This window comes from Dermacentor albipictus, chromosome 8 (genome assembly GCF_038994185.2).
Source record: "Dermacentor albipictus isolate Rhodes 1998 colony chromosome 8, USDA_Dalb.pri_finalv2, whole genome shotgun sequence".
In the NCBI taxonomy this organism is placed as follows: Eukaryota; Metazoa; Arthropoda; class Arachnida; order Ixodida; family Ixodidae; genus Dermacentor; species Dermacentor albipictus.
The window spans coordinates 66,255,600-66,278,002 of NC_091828.1; the positions used below are offsets into that span (position 1 = coordinate 66,255,600).

Here is a 22,403-nt window from a genome sequence, read left to right on the forward strand (position 1 = left end):
ACATTCGGGCTCAGCGTTGTATATGACGTTATGAGTCAAATGGCACACCTGCCAACTGCTCCGAGTTTTCTATAAAGTTTAAAAATTTTGTATTATCGTATCGTGTTCCAAAGCTCACCAAAAATATTCTTTTCTATCAAGATTCATTCATAATTTTCCAAATACATTTTTTGGAACTCTTTTCTTAATGACATAACACCAGAGAGACACTTGCGTTGCTATACCGTAAAACTATTCCAAACTTTTCTATTCCAATTGTGTAATGAGCCCTCCGCGATTGGTAAAAACTTCTTTTGACAACCCCCAATTGACCTGTCGGTCACGCGGCGTCACAAAAAGCGTGATAGCTCCCCATCTGATATGACGTGTATACACTGATAATGCATAATATGTCAGAAAAAAGAAATACAGTTATTTCTGATTCAACGCCTTTTTACCATTAGCCCCCGGCTATTAGAAGTTTTCGGGCTGCACCCACTTCACCTGCATGTCATGTGACGTCACAAAACGGCAAAAACTCACCGCGTCAAAGTGACATGTACGCATTAAGGATGCATTATTATGCCGAACAAAACTGAATTTGGTTCTGTATAGCCGCAGGCTGCCCGTTCCGAAAGGAATGAAAGGTGGCTGCCGCCGATCGCTCGGGCGCTGGCTGCTCGCACGGGCCGGAGAGCATAGGTTTATTTGAGTATAATACCACTTCTTGCGTGGCCGTGTAATGTTTTCGAGCACTTTCGGCACGTTTACAACCTCATTCTGCCAACTCTTCTTTGCTGTGTATCTGTTTTAGCATCATTCTTAAGCTGCCGTTGCATGCCGCCGCGATTTTCGACCAGCCACCGCAAACTAAGTAACGGAAAGCGGACCGATCGCAGGCGCCAGCACAACATCCTTCATCCAGTAATCGACTTTCAGTGCAGTGGCTGGGCCCTATGGAATCCCTCTTCACTTGAGCATGCTCCTCGCCTCTTGTCAGCCAATTAGATAAGACAAGCCGCTCAGTGTAGGCAATGTTATTCGTTCACTCTCCTCGTGAACGAGGAAAGCGTTTGATTGGTCTGTTCAGACAACACTGCGGGTCACCGCGCGGTGCTTTCGTGAGCGGTTACGAAAATTTGACGCCAATAGATTGGAGTATAAACATATGGCAATAGTTTTATGTTATAGGGCCCTTGGTTCGAGCAAGTTGATTCAGACAAGTTCCCATAGGAAGCGAAATCGGCAACAGCAACTTTATTTTAAACGTCACCTCTGTTATCATAAAAAAATGTGCTGCTTGTCAGTATGAGATATTCAAACTTTGTTGCGGCTTGTAAAAGTGAAATCATCTTAATAAAGTCATTTGTGTAACCAAAAAACCTCTGTGCTCTCAGCAAATAACGGGAACGTGTAACGAATCATCCCCCATAAGAAAACGGGAGCTTTGCCTGGCTTAGTTGCTTTGCAAGCGTACAGTGGTGTTCCCTTTAGAAGCCACTCATTCCCATTGCATCCATTTGTTTCGCTCTTGTTTGCACAGTTTTTCTTCCGATTGCTTAGCGGTGCTTGGCGAATGCTTGTGCTACAATGCTAAGCCGCATGTGTTGCCCTAATGTGGAAGACGCTAAAAGCGAGAGCTCACCTTAGGCCTTCCGGAAGGACAAACTTGTTCATGCCGAGGCTTGCGGCCTGTCCAGTGACAGGCGAGTCCGCAGTGACAACGACGGCGGCAAAGCCCTGGCGTTCGGCCCTCCTGACCAGGGACTCGGTCAGGGAGCGGTTGGAGAAGATGTAAGTCTGTAGCCATAGCAGGCCGTCAGGCACGCTGGCTCTGATGTCTTCCAACGACGTGGTGCTCATGGCGCTCACGATCATCAGCGTTCCCGCGTCCCTGGCCGCTGCACCAGATGAAGTTGGAATTGGCTGCCTTCAGTGACCATTTACCACCTGCCCATGCGGTGCGTTTCCGTCTTCGAAGCGAGTGGTTGTGCCGATAGGCGGACACTTCTATTGCTTGTATATTAGTGCCAAAACACATCAGCAAGCTGTGGAATGGCGCATCCCGCTAACCCTTCTCCATACTGTGGCGACAACCAAAATCTCTTCTGAGATGCCATGGGCTGCGCCTTCACGACTGCATTCGCCCTTGGTCAGCTTCTCCGCCAATTCAACGTGTGCATCCAGTAATATCCTTTCGGTTAGAAATCAATATTTTTTACGTAGGCTAGTGTTATACTTTTTTTGATGTCAAAATTATGGTCATTCTTTTTGAAAAAAACTTTTCGACAAAATGAATTCTAACAGAGCCCAATATTTCCACGTTTGCCCGGTGTGTGCAAAGGGTTGGCTAATTTTCTTCCGGGCAGGATTCTGCGACTGTCGGACGGCTAATAATTGCACCACAGTAGAAAACAATGGTACTACTTAAGCGGCAGAGATATCTTCCAGTGTATTCTGTCGCTAGCAAAATTTTCGTTAGCGTCGTTTCAAGATGGGCAAAAGAAGCGATGTTCATTGAAGGCGAGCCCAGTGGCGTGAGAAGCAAACACTCACGCACACGTCCTACACTTCATTATCGGCTGTTTGTTTCCAAATATTAGCATTAATTGTGTGCTTTCAGTGCACACTAAGTACACATGGCAATCTCAAGCTAGAATGTACCTTTTAACAAGGTATTTATATTCAAATGGCGTAAAGGGGCTTCATCATGCTGGGACCACTCGCATCTGAGTGGAGGGAGTGCCTGCCAAAGATTGCCATCAATGGCGAGGGCAACCGGACTGCAACACAAGTATCCTTAATACTGCATAACAATACCTTGAAAGCACGTCTGGTTCCTGAGCGTCAGCGCAACCTCTCTTTTAGGCCTATTACCCGAGCAGCTGAGACGTCGGAGACATTTCCCCGAGAGGAAGGCGTACAGTGTTTCAAGTTTGGCGCCCTTACAAAATAGCTCAAGTTATTTCCACGCCCTCCCTAACACAATGCAATAATAAAATTGCAAACATGGTTTCTAATTGAATTCTTTGGAGCTGTTCACAAACCTAGTTAAGCGATTATTGTCCACTTACCTCTTGCAGTGCCCAACTCTCCGAGTCGATCTGCAATCTTGTGAGCAGCTGAAGGGGAGAAGCCGACAGGGAAAGATATTCTGCGACCTAACACGGTAGTAGCAGTGTTGACCTTCGACACGTCCACAAGGACCTTGGGCCTGAAACGAAGCCTGCATAGCACGTTTTCAATTTGTCTGTCCAGTTTTCATATTTTCTTGAAATTGTGGTGTTTATTTTTACATTAGTTGCATTATGAAACCAATAAAACATATGTTAAAATTTTGAAGATATAGATTAGTGCTAAGGGCTGCGAATCTAGAAACATGGACAGCTAACAAATTAAGTGGATGGTTATGTCATTCACTATAAGAATTGAAAAGGCAGCATTCGAGTTTAACTAGGTGCTACCAGATGCCCTAGATGAGATTCGCCTCTTGTGAATACAAAAGGGTAGTTCTCATAGAGTTGAAGAAACCTGCGATGGACACCACCACCACAAAACATGTCTGCTTTGTGATGAAAATATTGCCACATCGAACCAGGAAATGCTTATTATCTTTCACAAATGCACACAACCAAGTAACACTTCTCACAGCGCGTAGACAGTCCTAATATTGTAGACATTAGTTTTTCTCAGAAAAGCTACTTCCAGAGCACATATGAGCAGTCCTCATTGAATCCGCCTAGCAGAATGTCGTGCAACGATTACTTTGCTCGGATTAACGTTTCCAAGAAAGGTCATGCGTGTTTTCATCAAAGCTGCATGAACAGGAGCAATTTGTAAACGTTTATGTCTATTTATGTATTCACTGCGCTATATATTTCTGCTTAAACAACTATTAATAATAGTAATTACCAAATTATTCCCTCGTAAGCAAAGCGTGGAACGAGAAGATCCCAATCCAAACCAAGCATTTCGGATATATTCTACCCTACGCATATCAATATATTTTGTCGAGCGTGTGCGGATGTGTTGTTATTCAATATACCGGCTCAAAAATAGGCACCTCGTGAACGCCGCGGTGTTCTCCCTGAGAGTTTGTTGCTGGCCCGCTCCACTGGTGATGTAGCTTCTTGTGGCATTGTCCAGATTGGCCTCTCCCAATCGCTGGACGTCCGCTAGGGTAACGGCGGTGTAGTCTCCTTCGACTTCCTCGGACACTGCTCGGGCCCAGACGCCGCTCACTGCGGTAAGCGTGTTTGTTCAGTGAGCGTGATCTCATCCATACGGGTTAGATTTATCGGCGTGTGAATTAGTAAGTTAACCGTAGCCGCAAACCTTCCAGCTGATTGTACTTCAACGGCAATTTGCCGGCATTGAACCATTGCCTACATTGTCTGAATGGCGTGTAATTTACATAAAGTATTAATATGATGAAGAATTACGGCCACTGACCAAGTCAAGGTGAAAAAAAAAAGTATTAATATTTATTTAAGTATTATATTAAAAAGTATTAATATTTTGTCGTCGCAGGAATACGCAGAAAGAACTGTGGTGCCTGTGATATAAAGGGCACTATGGTGTGGAAGGACGACGGAGCTTCGGAATAATTTATACAACCTGTTGTTGTTTCACGTGCCCCGAATCTATGTACCTGGGCACTTCTACGGAGAATTGACGCAGCTACTTTATGTCCAGCAACAAAATTCTATATCCGCTCATCCGCCACAGTAGACAACAAATTTTTTAAAGTAAATGTGATGTCGTATGAGAATGCATTATTTAATGTAGTAAATTGAAAAAAGAAGAATTGTATGACACTTATAAGGCAAACACAATTATCTGATAGTACATAAAGGATAGTTTATATTACCTGATTACAACCTGACGTTTTCTTTTTTGTGTTGTACGCAAGTTTCATTCAGCATAACCGTAAAGTACCCTTTCGAATTCGCACTACGTAGATGGACAGACGTCGGCATTCACAGGCTCAGCATGTGCAAGCTGGCTTGACTTACTTAGGCGAAATGTATACCTTCATTGGGCAGTCCCGAACAAAAATTCGAAACTGTTAAGCAAAAGATTCATTCAGACAAGTCCTTTATTATTTGTTCGAGGAGCTTCAATGTTTTAGTATTTAATCGTATTTATTCTGATATTTCTGGTTAATCATGCTTACTTTCGTTCTTGTGTGTTCTCGAGATGAACTAGCATTGGGGTCAGTGCGACAGATTTCCAGAACTTGTGCAAGCCATTCGCGTTATTCTATTTCCATCTTTCACGATACGGCCAGAGCACCTTCCTGTGCGACCTGAGTCCAGCGTGGCATTCTAGATTACATTCAAATATAAAGTCTTCGAACGCCCCGCTTGATTCAATTTTCGTGTAAATCAATATTTTGGCAAGAAGCGAAAATCAATTTTGTTGGAAACTATTTGCTTGCCAGGCACAATAGGCGTTTTGAAAGTTCTCCCCAAGGGGGATTATCCACTCTAATGCCAAACCGTTTACTACAACGTACGTGGCCTGTAAATTGACAGAAAACCAGGTAAGAGATTTGAGTGATTTGATTGGGTTTGTACATTTCCAGTGGCGCCATACAGTTTTTCATCGGGTGCGGAGGAAAGGGCGTCTGCGTGCCTTTCTTCCTCTCTGGGTTGTGCAAACAGGCGCGCTCTGCTTGGCTATCTTGCCGTCGCGTATTGCAGAACTATTTCGAGATATTTTCGCTCCGTCGTCCCGAAATTCACCTTCATGCTAATTTGCAGAGGCATGACTTTCACCTCCAAAGAAGGCGAAGATGGGCTCACGTGCAGGAAGCGCGAGAATAGAGCACGCCAGTAGCGCTTGACCAGAGCGGCCTGGTGTCGGGTGCTCCCGAGATCTCGCGAAACCATAGCTCGATGGCCTAAATAAACCGTGGTTACAGCGGGTACCTATTCGTGCCGCCTCCCACAAATTAGTGCTGTGGCTCAGCCATGCCAGTGCCACATTACCGGCTTTGACAAGGTGAGTGACATGGCATCACGCAGTCCGGCAGACGTCTCGCGGTTATTGGGTGTCCGAGAATCCTACATCGGCATACCGGACATGTGGTTCATCAAGCTTGGCAGCCACTTCCTTCTGAATAAAGTTTCAGGCTCCGTCTGTGTCCAAGGCTCCAGCTGTCACCCTACAGCCCAACTTATACGAGGACTTGCGGGCCACTATGCTTGCTCACTACGCCATCTCGAACTCTCAGTCACACCATCCTGCCACCATTTCAACCACCACATCATTTTGCGTCTTATCATCCCTCATCGCCAGCGTACAGTCGTCAGAACGCGCCACTTGGATGTAGTCTGTACTCGTTCCGTCAGCCTCCTCGCCTTCTCAAAGGCAGCTGCGCGACGATTCTGTCCAAGGTATTAAGTGGGTCAAGCACGAGCGCTTTCAGTCACTGTACGGCACGCCGCTCCTCTTGCTTATACGTTCCCGCAAGCTGTCCGCTTGGCGTTCGGGTGCGCCTCACTCATCACCGATTCAGAGCCTCTCCCACCAGCTCCATTGGGCGCTGATTTGCCTATCGTAGGCTGGGAGACGCCACGAGCACGGCCTTCGCGATGAATTCAGCGACCACGCAAGCAGCAGCAGGCGAGCCTTCCCATGTTCTGTGCTCACACCTTCCGTGGATGCATGATCTACCGATGTTTTGCAGGAACAGCTCTGCCCTCTGGTTTCTTCAGCCCGAGAGCCACTTCCACGTCTACAAGATGAATGACGAGCACTTTCGCTCTTTGCACACAAGTTCCGAACTGCCAGACCTTTTGTAGCTGTCTACTTTTGGAGTTTCGACTTCTACAGGCCTGGGCATCTACGAAAACCTGCGGAAGGTCGCAATTTCGCACTACGGTATCATTGTGACGGAACATCGCTCACAACCTACGCTGCCGGTGCTGCCCGGTGCATCTCTCTAGGGTTGCGTGAACCCGTCACTAACAACGACAACACCATCGGCACAATTTACATGTACATTACGATTAGGCTTCATTTCCATCTCGCTTCGCACTAGGAGGGGAGCCCTGTACCAGCGCGATTATCGTCTCCAAAGCAGGCGAAGCAGAAGACGGCTTACGTGCATATAGCGCGTGAATATAACACGCTTGCGCGCTCGATCTGGGCGGCCGCGGTGTCAGCCGCACCAGATACCCCGCCGCTCCATCGCTGGCAGTCCTAAATACACCACGGCTACGGCGGTTACCTCTTCGCGCCGCCTTCCAGAAGTTCATGCAAGATCGTCGCAGATACACTGCGTAGCTTTTTGGTGCAGCTGTGGCCGCAGTATGCACATATTTGTCTTGGCTGCTCAACCAAGTGACGCACCTCATCAGTCACTGCGTATGTGAGTGCTTTGAACTATGTTGAGCTGTGTAGGTTTTTACTCGATGAAGAGCAGCGGCGTCTGCGAATTGCCAGCGTGAATGGGAAAGTATCGCTGCCTGATAGTTTGGCGTGGGATCAAAAGTACAACAGCAATATAGTGTATGTTCAACCGAATAAAACCCTGAGACAGCGTATCGTTAGTCTTTGAAAAATATTTACGTCAGTCACCGACATCATTGTCAACCAATTCAAGTCTTCTATAATTTAAATCACTATGCTAAGTCTACGTTAGCCTCCTGTGTGAGGCTGATGGCGTTGCTCAACACAGTGGTCTTTGTGGTTGGTAAACTGGCGTGTTGCACATTATCTTTGAGCCTCGACATTGCCTGTTTGTCGTGAAACGCAGTCATATACGAACGGAACCACGTAAAAAGAATGCTATGGTCATTAGAGCCTATGCACTTTTCATAAAACGGGTGCGGGTGTCGCAGAGGAGGGGATGATTATGACCGAGCAATAAATAAATGGGTTTCTCCTTCATGTGTTTTCCAACGTCTCAATCACGCGCGCCCGTAGTGGTGGCTAGAAGGTGAGTTATGGTCAAATAGGCGCCATGTGCGCGGTGGTGAGTGTACTAGTAATTCATGACGACAATATGGGGTATTAGCGCAGCTTCCGGAATGTCTCTTTTCGGATTGCCGCCCTTGCGGGCAGTCGCGACATGGAGCTTCCCGTTTATTGGTGTGTTCCGTCGTGTCAGTTTCTCTTGAAGAACTCTGATGCAACTTCAAGACAGAAGCGATAACCGATACACCTTTCACACTAAACGAATTTCACTAGACACGAGTGTAATTTCATTGCTGAAGTCACTAGCGCAAAAGTAGACATGGGACCCAAAGGGCGACAAGGACGAGTGCTTGTCCTCTTCGCCCTTCTGTGTCCAATGTCTACTCTTGCGCTAGTCACTTCAGCAATGGAATGCCAACTAGCCCGGGCTCACACCCTGTAAGGCAATGCCAGCCGTTGTTCTGGCCTGTTTAGTTCCTCTGGAAAAGTAATGTTGTTCAGGCTTCATCAAACCAAAACGGAAAAAAATATATTGGACTTGGTCTTCGAATTGACAACGGACCGGCTCGCTCAAACTTGGTTGCGCATGCCGCACTAATTATATGACCAATGGCATGATCAAATGATTAGCTATGGCAAGGTGGCATTTCTTCATAAAAGCAGAGAACAAGGCAAGAGAAGGCCATTGCAGGGAATGCGCTATTTGAAGTTTCGCCGTGTTGCGTGAATGTGGCTGCACATGCGCTTTCTCCTATATGCGACTTTGAACCGTTTCTTGCACGAAGTTCATTATATATCAAAATTACCATGGTGCCTTTCACATTTCTCGACACTCTGTTTGTATGTGCGGGCTCTTGAGAAGTAGTAATTTAAGATACCTCCGCTCACCAACCACCGAATTTACATCATATGATTAAAAAAGCGCCAGCCTTTAGGAATAGTGAACACTTATTCAGCAATTCAGGAAATGCCGCATGTGTCGGACCAGACCTCTTGGCACTCTTGCAGCAGCGTTTTGGTTATATTATTGCTAGAGAATTATTTGATTATTCTGTGACCCCACCATTGTCAGAAACACGCCGAAGGAAAGCCGTGGCAGAAAAACGGCACAAGAAATACTTAATCTTCATGCAGCTAAAGAAACGTGGACACGTTGATGACGCGATCCTCCGCCCCACCTCCACTGCTACCTCTCCGTAGCCGAGCATGCCAACCAACGCTCCACCATTGCACTCCGCCGCCGTTGTAACATGCGACAGTGATGAATATTTTTGAGGCTGTGCACCTGGTTGGAATCTGCGGGGGGGGGGGGGGGGAGGGGGCTGTTCACTATATGGCACATGATAGGAGTGAAGCCATTGGTGGCACCATGCAGCCTTCATCATCCCAAGTTTGATCGCTCTCATTTACATCATCAGGCGATGCAGCAAAGTGTGGCTGTAGCCGCCAGTTTACTACCCACGAAGGACAACGCCATCGCAAGGCAGTCAAACGTGCCAAGCCAGCTGCTGCAGTGAAACTACGTTCACAGCCCAAATCCCGGACAACGCGAACGGCAGAGCGAGCGGCTGCGCAGCGAGCATGGTGACCTCCAGCGGCTGCTAGGAGGCATTTCGCCACAACGCTAAACTCAGTGACATAACTCGTCGGTACGCTCAGCTACAAATAATGCTCTCGAATTTACAGATCATATTAATTGCTTAGGTGACCCCACAATTTTTTCTTGCAGAGTTCAAATTATTATTCGCATCTGTTAGTTAGGAACAGATTGTTATTGTCACAGGCAACGCTACAACACTATAATTGTGTCGGTGGCGTCAAATTTGCAAGTAATATAAGTCAGAGCGCCAAAGCGCTTGTTCATTCCTGACGCGCTTCCCGAAATCGTTGCTCTTGTAGGGCGATCTCAATGGCGACACAAGGGCCACCGCTGCTTGCATGATGTGCTCCTACGATCCACGACCGCAAATGCTTCCACCTCCCCTTCCAGCAACAGTACTCTTGTCTACAATGGTAAAACATTCAACTTAGTTGGCGCACTTTGCGAGGAAAATAAGCACGGGCTAAAGCCGCAATACTAGCAGACATATTCATACCGCATACAGGGGCTGTGCGCTATGCAGAGATGACAGATCTCTAAACAAGCATCTACCACTGCTTAGGACGCTCGTCCAATCTGCCAGTAAGTTTCTCGACCACTCGGCAAGTGTGATTCACACTGCATAATATGGTGTTAATACTAACATATACTATGCTACTCGTGGGCGGATATCGTACCCAACAAACTTAGTAACCGCACAAAGTATTTAGGGCTAGAAATTTCAGTGCGCGTCAGAGTAAAGAGCGTGACCTATTCCGTAGCAAAACGGTCTGCACGCTGTTACAGTCATACCGTATGTTTCTTCACTACTGATTATTCTTTAAATACAACGTCTTGTTATTTTACTCTAATTACTGTTTGCTCTCATGTCACCTTTAACTCTGAGGCATCCTCTCTGCTGTTTCATCTTCTCCACGAACTGACTTCCTATTCATTCGGCTTCGTGTCTGCTTCACTTCGCACGTTAGGATCTTTTCCTTGAGAAGAAGAGGGGGAGGTGAGTGCTGGAAGGCAGAGGGATTCGAAGGAAAGAGGCAAGTGCGTAGAAGTATGTGCGGGCAGCGTCAGGTTGTAAAACATGGAACGTAAAGCAGTAGAAGTTGATTCTCGTGTTTTGTTTGTGTTGCAGAAACATTTTGCGGGCTTCTGGATGACCAGTATTTGGGAGACTTAAGATACGATGCGTCACTTGACACACGACCCGGTAAGGTTCGCGAAAGCACCGAAGAAAATTTTCAGCATCACCTGTGGAGCGGAGTTTGCGCCAGCAATGGACTAGATCCCCTGGCTGATAAGGCCGAAACACGGCATTACTTCTGTGGCGCTCTTGGTTGCGAACATAGGCACTTCGATGTTGCCGTCGAGTCTCCTGTGTGAGGCGAGCGGCTAGTTTCGGTGGATTGGTGGTTCGCTCTTACGGCAATCTGACTTGTCTCCAAGGGAAACAAAGGGGTGCGCCCGTAGGTGCGAGAGGAAGGAGACGTCTGTGCGGTTCCCTTTGCAGGCGTGTTTATGACAAAAAAAGAAGCATCGGCAACAAATTATTTTTTCATTTGTATGAGAAGATTTTACATAACAGGGCAATATGCTTGTCAGCAATTCGTTAACCCTTTTGAGGAGGCCCTTGCTATGAGGGTATAAATCTTTGTGTGCTAGGTTTACACCCTTAGTTTGTCACTACATCGCCACAGATATTTGCAAGTATCCGGAAATACCTCGCATTTTCTGCAAGTAGCACTTCGTCGTGTCCATGAATCAGCACAGTAACCCCCTGCTACACGCTTTGCACATTACATATGTTAGATGTCCCATCTGGACACAGCATCCAGCGACGTTGCCACATCGACCATGTGTGGCCTCTGAGATCTGTGCGGCTGTATGGATGCACTGAGAATTATTCTCTTTGCGGCCAACGCTCATTTATGAAACAGCAGTACAGCGCCGCACTTCTCAACCCGTGTGAAACCGGTTCGGTTCCGCCCAGCACGGGCATAAAATCTTTAATGGTATTTCTTTTTTGAAGAGGGACGTGAAAGACGTTACATACATACATACATACATACGTACATACATACGTACATACATACATACATACATACATACATACATACATACATACATACATACATACATACATACATACATACATACATACATACATACATACATACATACATACATACATACATACATACATACATACATACATACATACATACATACATACATACATACATACATACATACATACATACATACATACATACATACATACATACATACATACATACATACATACATACATACATACATACATACATACATACATACATACATACATACATACATACATACATACATACATACATACATACATACATGCATGCATGCATGCATGCATGCATACATACATACATACATACATACATACATACATACATACATACATACATACATACATACATACATACATACATACATACATACATACATACATACATACATACATACATACATACATACATAAAAGCGGCTGCAAGTCTATTTATGGTAATCCCATCACAACGCGATCTGTTCAGTATTTGTGGGCACAAATTAGCTTTTCGTCTCTGTGATGCCGCGAAAGAACGCGCAAACGGGGCGGGAAGCACTGTCGGTGCTATTCTCGGAGATTTCACGACGTAGAGCACCTCACTGCAGCCAGTTGCCTGCGCGTCCAATCGGTCGTTGCGCATCTTTAGCGCAAGCTATGGTAGGTCGCTGGTCTTTGTGAGACAGTGATAAGAGGCCCGCAGAGGCGGTCAGCCCGCTCACGTAAAGAAACGAAACGATGTGTGCCCAGATTCGGTATCGAAGATCGAAAAAGACAGTTTTTATTTACGATTACCGTAACAACCGCTTATCTTTTCCAAATGGCTCAAATTGACTTTGCTACCCGCAACTTCCACCTCTATTACTATCATTGAAAGGTTGGCGTTATAAGCAGGAAATGAATTGTTAATAGCGAACATCAGTTGATTGGTGAATGGACAGCGACGGCTGTTCAGGCATCTAATATTGACCGGACTAAAGATAAGAACATTGTGAGATACCGGGCATATGACATAAAAATGATGGCACAAATTAGGCATTGTCGTAAGCGAAACCCTAATTTGTATTTATTCCAGCAGTTACGATAGTGTAACTCTTTTCGTCGGGGCCGTGTCAAACTAATGGGGTAAAAAACTTTGAAACTGGCCTGACGAAGGCACTTCCACAATTGCAACTGCTGGCATAAATAAACGTGGAGCTTTCATTTACTACAACGCCGCCATTTTGCCATCAGTCCTTTAATATGTTCATATGTTATGTTTAATATGTTGTAATATGTTTAATAGTTCAGGCGCATTGAACTCCTAGTTTCTGATATATTCAGCCTATGTAAGATTCCTATGCAGCTTCAGGCTGATAGCAGCTGTAATGCAAACAAGAGCTAGGTTTCGTGGGAGACCTTGACACCCAAGGTATCTCCCTTCCTTTTGCTGATTTCTCCGTGTCTGCTTCCTGGAAGCACTCACACAGGCGACCGGAACGTGATAACCGCGACTGGATGTTGTATTGCACTTCCTTGTTTCGCTCACATACAGAGAATGTTGCAGGCATTGTTCCCAAACTAAAGTCAAAGTCTATAGTAGTTATTATAGTAGTAGCTATAGTCGTTACCAATTTGTGCACATCTTATAATGCTCCGGTCACAATCCTGCTGTAGATTACTTGCTTCTTTTTTTTAACATACACAAAAGCCTTTGGCTAACTTTGGACACGCCAGAAGATAGTTTGCTAAATGCATCGAATTCTTTTAATAAATTAGAATGAAAAAAGGAGTCTCGAAGTCGATATTTGTGCCATTCATGTGCTTCACATGGCCGAGGAGAAGGGTGCCTGATGGATAACAGACAAAGCGGTCGGCTCAGAAAAATAGAGCAAAGTATAGCATACATACAGATAACAGACCCATGTATATCACATGGCCACATTTTGAGGATCTAAAATATGCCGAGAATGTGCTTCTTCTGCATAGAACACATATGTCCTGCGCACATATTGTACTGAGCCCCAAGAAGAATGATGCCGCCACACACACCATTATTTCTGCTTGTAAGTGTTTTCACTATAGTAGCACCATTAAAAGATGCCACCCATACTTTGTGCTTATGCTTATATGTAGGCGCATTACCGGAGCCCTTAGACTGGTGCTATTGTATCGGCACTTCCAAAGTGACATTTAAACTACGTAATGTGGCTTGCAAATTTGACGTTCCATTTCATTTCTTTCGAACTCTGCCGATTGCAGAACCAGAAAGAAATACTACCGAAGTGTGTTTCCGTAATGAAGAATCAAGCAGTGAAATGTTTAGGACTTTTATAGATAATTGTGCTAATGTCTAGTTAGTGCGCATGATTTATCATCTGTGGCTGTGAATTCTTCACAGAACACTAGCAAGAGGGTTCAACAGATCACAGGGAACTTGATTTTTAGTAAAAACAACGCTATTCCAACAACAGATGAATAAAATATATGTAGGTATAAAGAAAAGTAGCTACCTTTTATTCAAGCGAATATTAAAGTTCCCGTGAGATGTGACACCCATGGTTGAAGGAATATTCTGCATCTACTACCGTTTTAAGGTTTTGCAGCAAATAACTGTCCGGGGCTGGGTTACACAAACTGACCCAGCGCGAGCCACTACCATAGATGAATTAAAGATTATTGCACCAGTAACGCAGATGTGCGCCGTGCTGTCAGCAGTTGCCATATTGACTTTTCTTCAACCTTGGCCTCCTTATTGCTTTATTAGGAAACACTTTGTAGACTTTAACGCCTTCCTCTGTCTGCATTTACTTTAGAAACTGCAGAAGTAACTTCGCGAAAGAAAAGCAAGTAGGTAATCCAGGGTATTATCAAAATAAACAGAGAACCTTTTCTCGCTTTCATGCTTCGAAGTGTGCTAGCAAACTTGGAGTATGGCAAAAATATGAAGTGAAACGTACTTTTACGCCTAGCATATATGCTATTGGGTTAAGTTTTTGGATATGAAACTAAGGCGCAGGTAATATTGATTGCAGTGCTGACATCAAGGTAACTTGAAGAAGAGTCTGTTGCTGGGCTTGTTTGTACATACTTTTAGAAACGATGTAACCCAGCCCTTAAGGCGCAAACCCCAGAAGCAAACACCACTCTCCTGGTGTTTGCGTCTTAAATGTTGGGTTCCGTCGTTCATACAGTAATTTTGAGATGAACGCGCATTTTTGATGGTGGCAGTATTCCTGCAATGTCAGTAATTTCTCGATGCGTTGTGACGCTTGGAGATGAAAAACGTACTTCCTTGACCACTGCAAACACGTGTCATTTATAACAGTCTAACTGTGCTTTTTTTTCCTGAGGGCGCACCACCATAGCTTCTAAGAACATTTGTAGTTTTTCAGATGATGACGAGGGTGGCTACATTATTTAACTGATCATCAGGTTTACTGGTATTCCACACTCAAGCACCTTCGTGTGAAGCTAGCTTAGCGGGGCTCTTTGAGGAACTATTAGATATCGCGTGGAATGCCATTGGCTTGAAGCAAGTTAGAAGAATTGATGAGGCTCACGTAGGGCTGACTAGCGGCCATGGCATCTGCTATAGAGGACTCCCAGATATAAAAGAATACGGGGTATGATTTCTAATCGATAGGGACATAGCGGCCAAGATTGACGAGTTCTACAGCATGAATGACAGGGCATCAGTAATCGTAATGAAACTAAATAGGAGGTATAGAACAAATCTAATACAAGCCTATTTATTTATGTATTTGAAGTACCTTACAGGCCCGTAGGGCACTGTGTAAAGGGGGAAGGGTGAAAAATCCCCACAGTGTTACGCAACCAGATGAAAAAGAAAAAAGTATAATACATGGTAAATAAAATTTGTACACATAATAGCAGTAAAGAAGAGGGGACTAAGCAATGCGGAAATAACGAGAAGAAATATGGTACATAGTTTAAAAGCACACGATAACACAAGAAGCGCATGGAGCATGAATAAGTGCGCAATTCATCATGCGCACTCCAACCTCCATGCACGACGACGGCAAATAGAACAATTTTATGAAGTTGTTGAATGAGCGATGAGAACAGTGAAAAATCTGTTTAAGGTAGTCATAGGTGACTTCATTGCAAAAGTGGGGAAAAAGCAGGCTCGTGAGCAAGCATTTGGCACCTATGGCATCGATTCTAAGAACACTATAGGAGAGATGTTGGTATAATTCGTGAAAAGGAATAAGCTGTAAATAATGTACGCTTTTTTCAGGAATCGTAGGAACAAAAAGTAGACCTCTAAAAGCCCTTATGGTGATCCAGGATATGAAATAAATTTCATATATATTGCCAATTCCAGCAGAGTGCAATGTCTAGAAGTGTTGCCAATGGTAAAATGAAGTACCCATACGTTAGCGAGCGGTAGGATTCACCTCAATATGAAGACAGGTCAAGTGAAATTGGTCAAGAAGAAGCAGGCCAACCTAGACGCAGTAAGGGCAAAAGCCGACCAATTCAGACTAGTGTTTGCAAGCATATATGCAGCCTAAAAATAGGGAGATGAAGATGACATAAAGCTAATGAATGAAACCTAACTTGGCTGGCTTCAGAAGCAGCAGTTGAAGTGGGAGGTAAGGCACCGAAGCAACCAGTAAGTAAGCTCTCGCAAGTAAGGAAGGACCTAATAAAGAAACAACAAATAATGAAAGTGTCCAACTCAGGAAATGAGATTCAATTGGCACAACTGGCAAAACGGATCAACACAGGGATAGTAAAGGATATTTGGAATTATAAGATTCAAGATTCAAGATTCATTTATTTCTCCAAGAGAAAAAGGCCCGGGGACAAAAAGCTGCCTTGAAGCAGCTTGACGGGGTGGGGGGCCCATTGACAAAATTACAAAGGGGAGGAATCCCGAGGAACCAGTAAAAGAATGGACGCAACGACAAATCAGTGAGAGGAAAACTTGGCACAGGACAAGCCTAGATGTGTGAGGCTAAAGTTATACAGAGTAATATTACCAGCAATTTCGTAAGTTTAGTAAAATCAGGGGAAGAACTCTATACTGACTGCTACAGTATTCAGAGCTGCCACAATACTTTAATATTCCAAGTAATAAAGAACAGGTTGCAGAGGTTCCTACGATAACTAGCGATGAAGATAGAAGGGCCTTGAAGACATGAAATAGAGAAAAGCGGCAGGAGAAGAAGTTACAATAGCCAATGTTTTTACAAAAATAAAGGAGACATCATGCTTGGCAATGTTGCAGCCATTTATGCGAAATGTCTCACAACTTCATGGGTGCCAGATAATTGGAAGAATGCCAATAATATACTAATCCATAAAAAAGAGAGACTTCAGAGAATTAAAAATGTAGTCACATTAGCTGACTTCCAGTAATGTATAAAATATTCACGAAGACAATTTCCAACAGAATATGGGCAAAACTTGACTTGAGTCAACCGAGAGAACATGCTGCCTTCAGGAAGGGATACCGTAGAATGGATGACCCCCATGTCATCAATCAGATCCTCGAGAAATCTGAATCTGCAGAGTACAATCACCCTCTCTATATGGCGTTCATAGACTACTAAAATTAATTTCATTCAGTGAACATACCGTAATCCGCAATCATCTGTGGTCCGACAAACTAGCAGAGGCACTACGTAATCAAGGTGTACAGGAGGCTTTCGTGAATACTTGCGAAATATCTACAAAGATTTCACAGCCACCTCGGTCCTTCACAAGAAAGGTAATAAGCTGCCTATCAAGAAAGGGGCCAGCCAAGGAGACACAATCTCCCCAATGCTATTCACTGCATGCTTGGAAGAAGTATTCAAGCAATTAAACTGGGACGGTTTAGGAGTGAAGACCAACAGCGGATATCTCAGCAGCCTTCGCTTTGCGGATGTCATTGCCCTGGTCAGCAAGACGGGGGTCGAGTTACAACTAATGATTGAGGACAATAACAAAGAGAAATGTAGGAGTGGAGTTGAAGCATAATATGCCGAAGACAAAGGTAATGATAAATGTTCTGTCAAGGGAACAAGAGTTCAGGATCGCCAGTCAGACTCTAGAGTCTGTGAAGCAACACATTTATTTAGGTCAATTACTCACAGGGGACTCTGACTGGGAGAAGGAAAGTTAGGGAAGACTAAATATGGGTTGGAGTGCATACGGCAGGCGTTGTCAGATCCTGACTGGGAACTTACCACTATCATTGAAAAGAAAGGTGTACAGCCACTGCATTCTTCCTGTGCTAACATTTGTGGCACAAACTTAGAGCTTCACAAAAAAACTGGAGCTCAATTTAAGCACCGTGCATAGAGGGGTGGAACGAAAAATGTTAGGCGTAACGTTAAGAAGCAAGACAGCGGTATGGATCAGAGAGCAAACGGGGATAGCCCATATTGTAATTGACATTAAGAGAAAATAATGGAGCAAGGCAAACCATGTAATGCGTAGGTTAGAAAACCGGTGGACATTAGGGTTACAGGATGGGTGCTAAGAGAAGGGAAGCGCAGTCGGGGATGACAGAATACTAGGTGGGGTGAGGAAATTAGAAAATTTGCATGTGCTAGTTGGAATCAGTTGTAGCAGGACAGGGGAATTGGGGATCTAAGGGTGACGACTTCGTCCCGCAGTGGACACTAAATAGGCTGCTGCAGTTGCATGTTTACAGGCTGGCCTGTAGGGGTGCATAAACTATGGAAGGCATCATGGATCTGAAAAGTACAGATAGTGATATACGTGCGGCAATATTGGACGAGGTTACCAATATGGGTCTGCGACAGCATTCTTGTTAAGCAGCTTTGCCCAATGCTATCACAAGGAACAATTTCTTCTGGCTAAAGTATTGATGTGTGAACGGTCTGTCGCATCGTTTGTTTATTGCCTGCCGGACGTTGTTGTAAACATCATGCCAGATTTCTTTCTAACGCACAGAGAAATATTTATTTCAAACGTAGGAACCCATACACTTACATTGTGATAGGCTGAGAGCAACGAGCAGTATGACCACATCACGATTGGACGTGTGCTGTAACATGCTTGTAGGGACCATGCACCGTCGTCGGCGACACAGCATTCCTAAACAAAAAAACAATGGAACAGAACAGGCACAAAGTGAGTGGAGCATTAAATACTCTCAACCGGTATTTCCAAAAATGATAGAAATGATTATTAGACAACCCCGAATAGACTAGCGCAAAAAAGAACTTGGAGGTGCTTAAGCTTCGCCTTCAAGAGTGGAAACCGATAGCGTTACCGCACCCCGTTCGCACCACCCACTCATTCGATCGGCATGCTCTTGAGTTACACAAAGACGAAACGTGCACCTGAGCAAGCGGTACGAACCAAAGAACTCGGTGTCTGGGAGGGAGAAACGATCTACGCGAGCCAAACGTCGTGATCGGCACGGACAGCCGGGCCGCGACGTGCCATGAAGGCCGACGCGATCGTGGGGCTGACGTGTCGATGAGATCGTCCTCTATCTCGCTTGGGAGCACCACGCAGACGCATCACTCCTCACCAGTAGCACGGCACACATCGCCGGGGACGTTTTCCCACCAGGCGCGCTTCGGCGCAGTGATCACGTCACAGGCGTCCCGCATTAGATGCTGCACCTAGGAATCGCGCTGCGAGAGGAAAAAGGAGTCGCGTCACCCAAACACGAGGGTTCAATTCACGCACGCTGGAAGTTTGAAGGGGAGAGAGCGTGAAAACGTATTAAACGCAAGGGTATTGGGACATCCTCGCACCGGTCCACGCACGACCCCAATTCGCTCAAACGAGACGAAGGGGAGATGCGGGCGAGTGGCGCGTTAAATGTCGGGGCAGCGCCGTACATTGCGAGGAAGGGGTCTTCTGTTTTTGCCGCGAGATGGCCATGCGTGTGCGCCAAGCGCAGATGAAATGTGGCGGAAACGTACTTCACTACGCAAATATTTTTGGCATTTGGGGTCACAGGCTGAAAAAAAATACCGCATCAAATTCGTCTTCATGCATCCAACTTTGCCGTTGTCGCATTACCTCTGCCTCAGGGATTTCTGCTTATGGTACGTCTTCCGAAGTGCGATTATGTTAACTGATATTTTGTTTGTTATTCTTCTGCTCAGTCAATCGGCATAAACAGCATGAAAACTGCAGTAGCTTCTATTTTCACGCACACAAAAAGAATACTTCATCTCTATCTTTCTTTTTGTTCCTGAAGGTAACGATAGCGCGAAAAAAAAGGTGAGGCGAGACGACAGCATAAAGCTGGGGACGATCATATCGGCGATGACGGCCGTAGCATGAAAAAGCCATTGAAGACGACACACGATAACACGATGACGTCATCACGGCAACTACAATGAAAAGATCACGGCTTTGGATAGGCATCGATGACAAGGTCGACATGACCTCTCACACGTAGCAGGCGCGTGAAGATTGCTGGGTGGCGATAAGGATAGTCAACTTTCTTGAGACTTCTCTTTGCGAGGAAGCCTGCCGACTATCCACATAGTTATAATACTCTGCAGCAGCTTTGAAAATATTGTGGTGCCCTAAAAGCGAATTTCAAGAGCTTTGCTTCATTGGCAGCAACTTTGTTGTCATGTTTGGCATTTCAAGCAGATTTCTTGTCGCCCTTTCTCATTCTACAATGTAGTGTGCGAAAAAATCACTGCACTGTATGGTCACCCAACTAAATGTTACAGCAGAGATATTATTATTATTATCATTTTATATTATTATTATTGTTGTTGTTGTAGTTGGCGTTAGAAGGGACTTTGAACCATGTTGGAAGTGGGTATTAGAGAGAAAAGTATTCTGCCACCTGTCAGCACATACTGCCAGTATGCACCATTATGCCTGGTGCGAGGGCGAAGGGCCATAGCCATTACAGACACGATCCACCCGTCAAATTCGCTTCCCGAGTCTCGGCTTTTCATACGAGACAAATTACGAAAGTTGCCAAATAGTAGCTGCTAATATACTATGGAAACAAAATATTTGTCAGCTTTACGCGCGAGGAGCTGCAACTCAAATCTCTCACCTGAAAGTGCTCCAGGGAAGTAGAAAGTGTCAGCAGCGACACTTAACTGACTGCGAAGCGCCAGCCTTGAATAACCAGCGGGCACAGCCCAGCATCCAGCTGCGCGTGTTCGGCAGGCGCCGCGATCATTCCAGGAAAATAATGGGCTGTTCCTACCCTCTCTTTTTTTGAACGTTTTTACTGCATTTGATTGACCTACGTCATAGTAGATGCGATCGTGCATGGGCGGACCTATTGTGTTCGGGCGTGCCGTAGAAATCCGCGGAATTTTTCTGTGGTTCACGAACAATTGTCAGCAACCATCCACCTTTCTCTCGTAGCGACATGCCATTGTGTGGCAAGTTCGACAAAATAAGTTGTCCACCTCGCAGAGCTCTACCTTTCTTTCGATTTTTAACTTTGCGTGCCTCATTTATCTGCAGTGAGACAGGATTTTTTTTTCCTGAAAATTACTCTAGCACTCTTATGTTGCACTTAGTGAGAATTTTGCAGTCCAGGGATGGCCCTCTGTACGTTCAAATAGATAGCATGACGGTGTATAACTTTCAGCCTGTGCAGCGCATTTAAATGACCGCTGCACGTCACATGAGAGCTTTTAGGTTTTTGTTGCTACAGAGGCGCATTGTTGTTTCTTACAGATCGCTAAATTTGAGAGTCGAGTTTTTCTCTCTTTTTGCAAATGTAATTGCAGTAGCAACAGCTTTCCACACACGCCTTGAGCGGTACTAGTTGAACATGAAACGACTGGTTTACTACATTTACAAAAAAATACCCAAATCAGTAGCAGGGGCCGCAATAATCAGCGGAGCTCAACCTGTATACCATTCCAAGCATCATCAGGTTATGGATGCGGCGGCAAGCTATCCGTTTTTTTTCGCTTTTAGATCTTTTTTTGTCCCAACGCTTCCGTTTCATGAACCACCGCAGTATTTCCCGCGTGCTTCCCTCAAAACGACAGCACCAGAAGGAGGAGGGGGTCATTTCGCGCATTGAAACATAATTTTTCATTAAATTTGATATTGTGAAAAGGGATTTATGTGGATTGCTAACTTGCAATTTTCATTTTGTCCATACGGACCAGAAAAAAGGGCGTTCACCATGGGGCCCAATTATTATTAATTTTATCATGAGAAGCCAACAAACAAATACACCAAGGACAACATAGGGGAAATTACTTGTACCTAATAATTAAAATAACGAAATGATAATTAATGATAATTAAGCTTTGTGAATGGCGGCGCTGGCTAACACTCCAAAGGTTAGTTCTAGCAGTAACACATAAATACCCAAGATAGTGGATGGGGAAATGGCACCACGGTATCTCAGTTGGTTAGAGCATCGCGCACTTAATGTGAAGAAATGGGATTTCCCCAGCTCAGGCAATTTGTTTTTTCATCCACTTTCATTGCCCGTAATTTTGATTTCTTTAATTCAGTTAGCAAGTACAAGTAATTTTCCCTTTGTTTTCCTTAGTGTATTTGTTTGTTGGCTTCTCATGATACATTTTGTGCGAAGTGATTCGCTTCGAATTGGATGTTGGCATTGGAATAAGCGCTAAAGGCTAATTAGAAACTATCTGGCATCATGTTTAAATTGTGTTTTTATCGTTTGGAGAAGTATTCTTTGCAGCCAGCCACTTCCAATTGGAGATCAATGTCCACCGTCAGAAAAACAAATGGCAGGGTTACTTTTAATGTTCATTGAGGTTATCGGCTGGAACAATATTCTATGTATTTTATCAATAAAAGTAAGACACCAGCGCACATAATTCTGCTATAACTTCAGCATTAGTCGTCTCGTGT

The 22,403-nt window shown here is 44.7% G+C and overlaps 1 protein-coding gene across 3 annotated transcripts in view; it reads right to left on the bottom strand.

Moving 5' to 3' along the window:
* The window catches only part of LOC135914273 (L-lactate oxidase-like), a 65,927-nt gene that overhangs the window by 14,515 nt on the left and 29,009 nt on the right, over positions 1 to 22,403 (bottom strand). For 2 of the 3 annotated variants that reach the window (XM_065447056.2, XM_065447057.2), the window contains exons 2-5: positions 18,549 to 18,653; positions 4,043 to 4,220; positions 3,054 to 3,205; positions 1,625 to 1,880 (exon numbers count right to left, since the gene is read on the bottom strand). In XM_065447056.2, coding sequence (XP_065303128.1) covers positions 1,625 to 1,880; positions 3,054 to 3,205; positions 4,043 to 4,220; positions 18,549 to 18,651 — 689 coding nt within the window. In that variant the 5' untranslated portion in view covers positions 18,652 to 18,653. Of the gene's footprint in view, positions 1 to 1,624; positions 1,881 to 3,053; positions 3,206 to 4,042; positions 4,221 to 18,548; positions 18,654 to 18,920; positions 19,202 to 22,403 lie in introns of all 3 variants that reach the window. The other variant, XM_065447058.2, reaches the window with a different exon arrangement.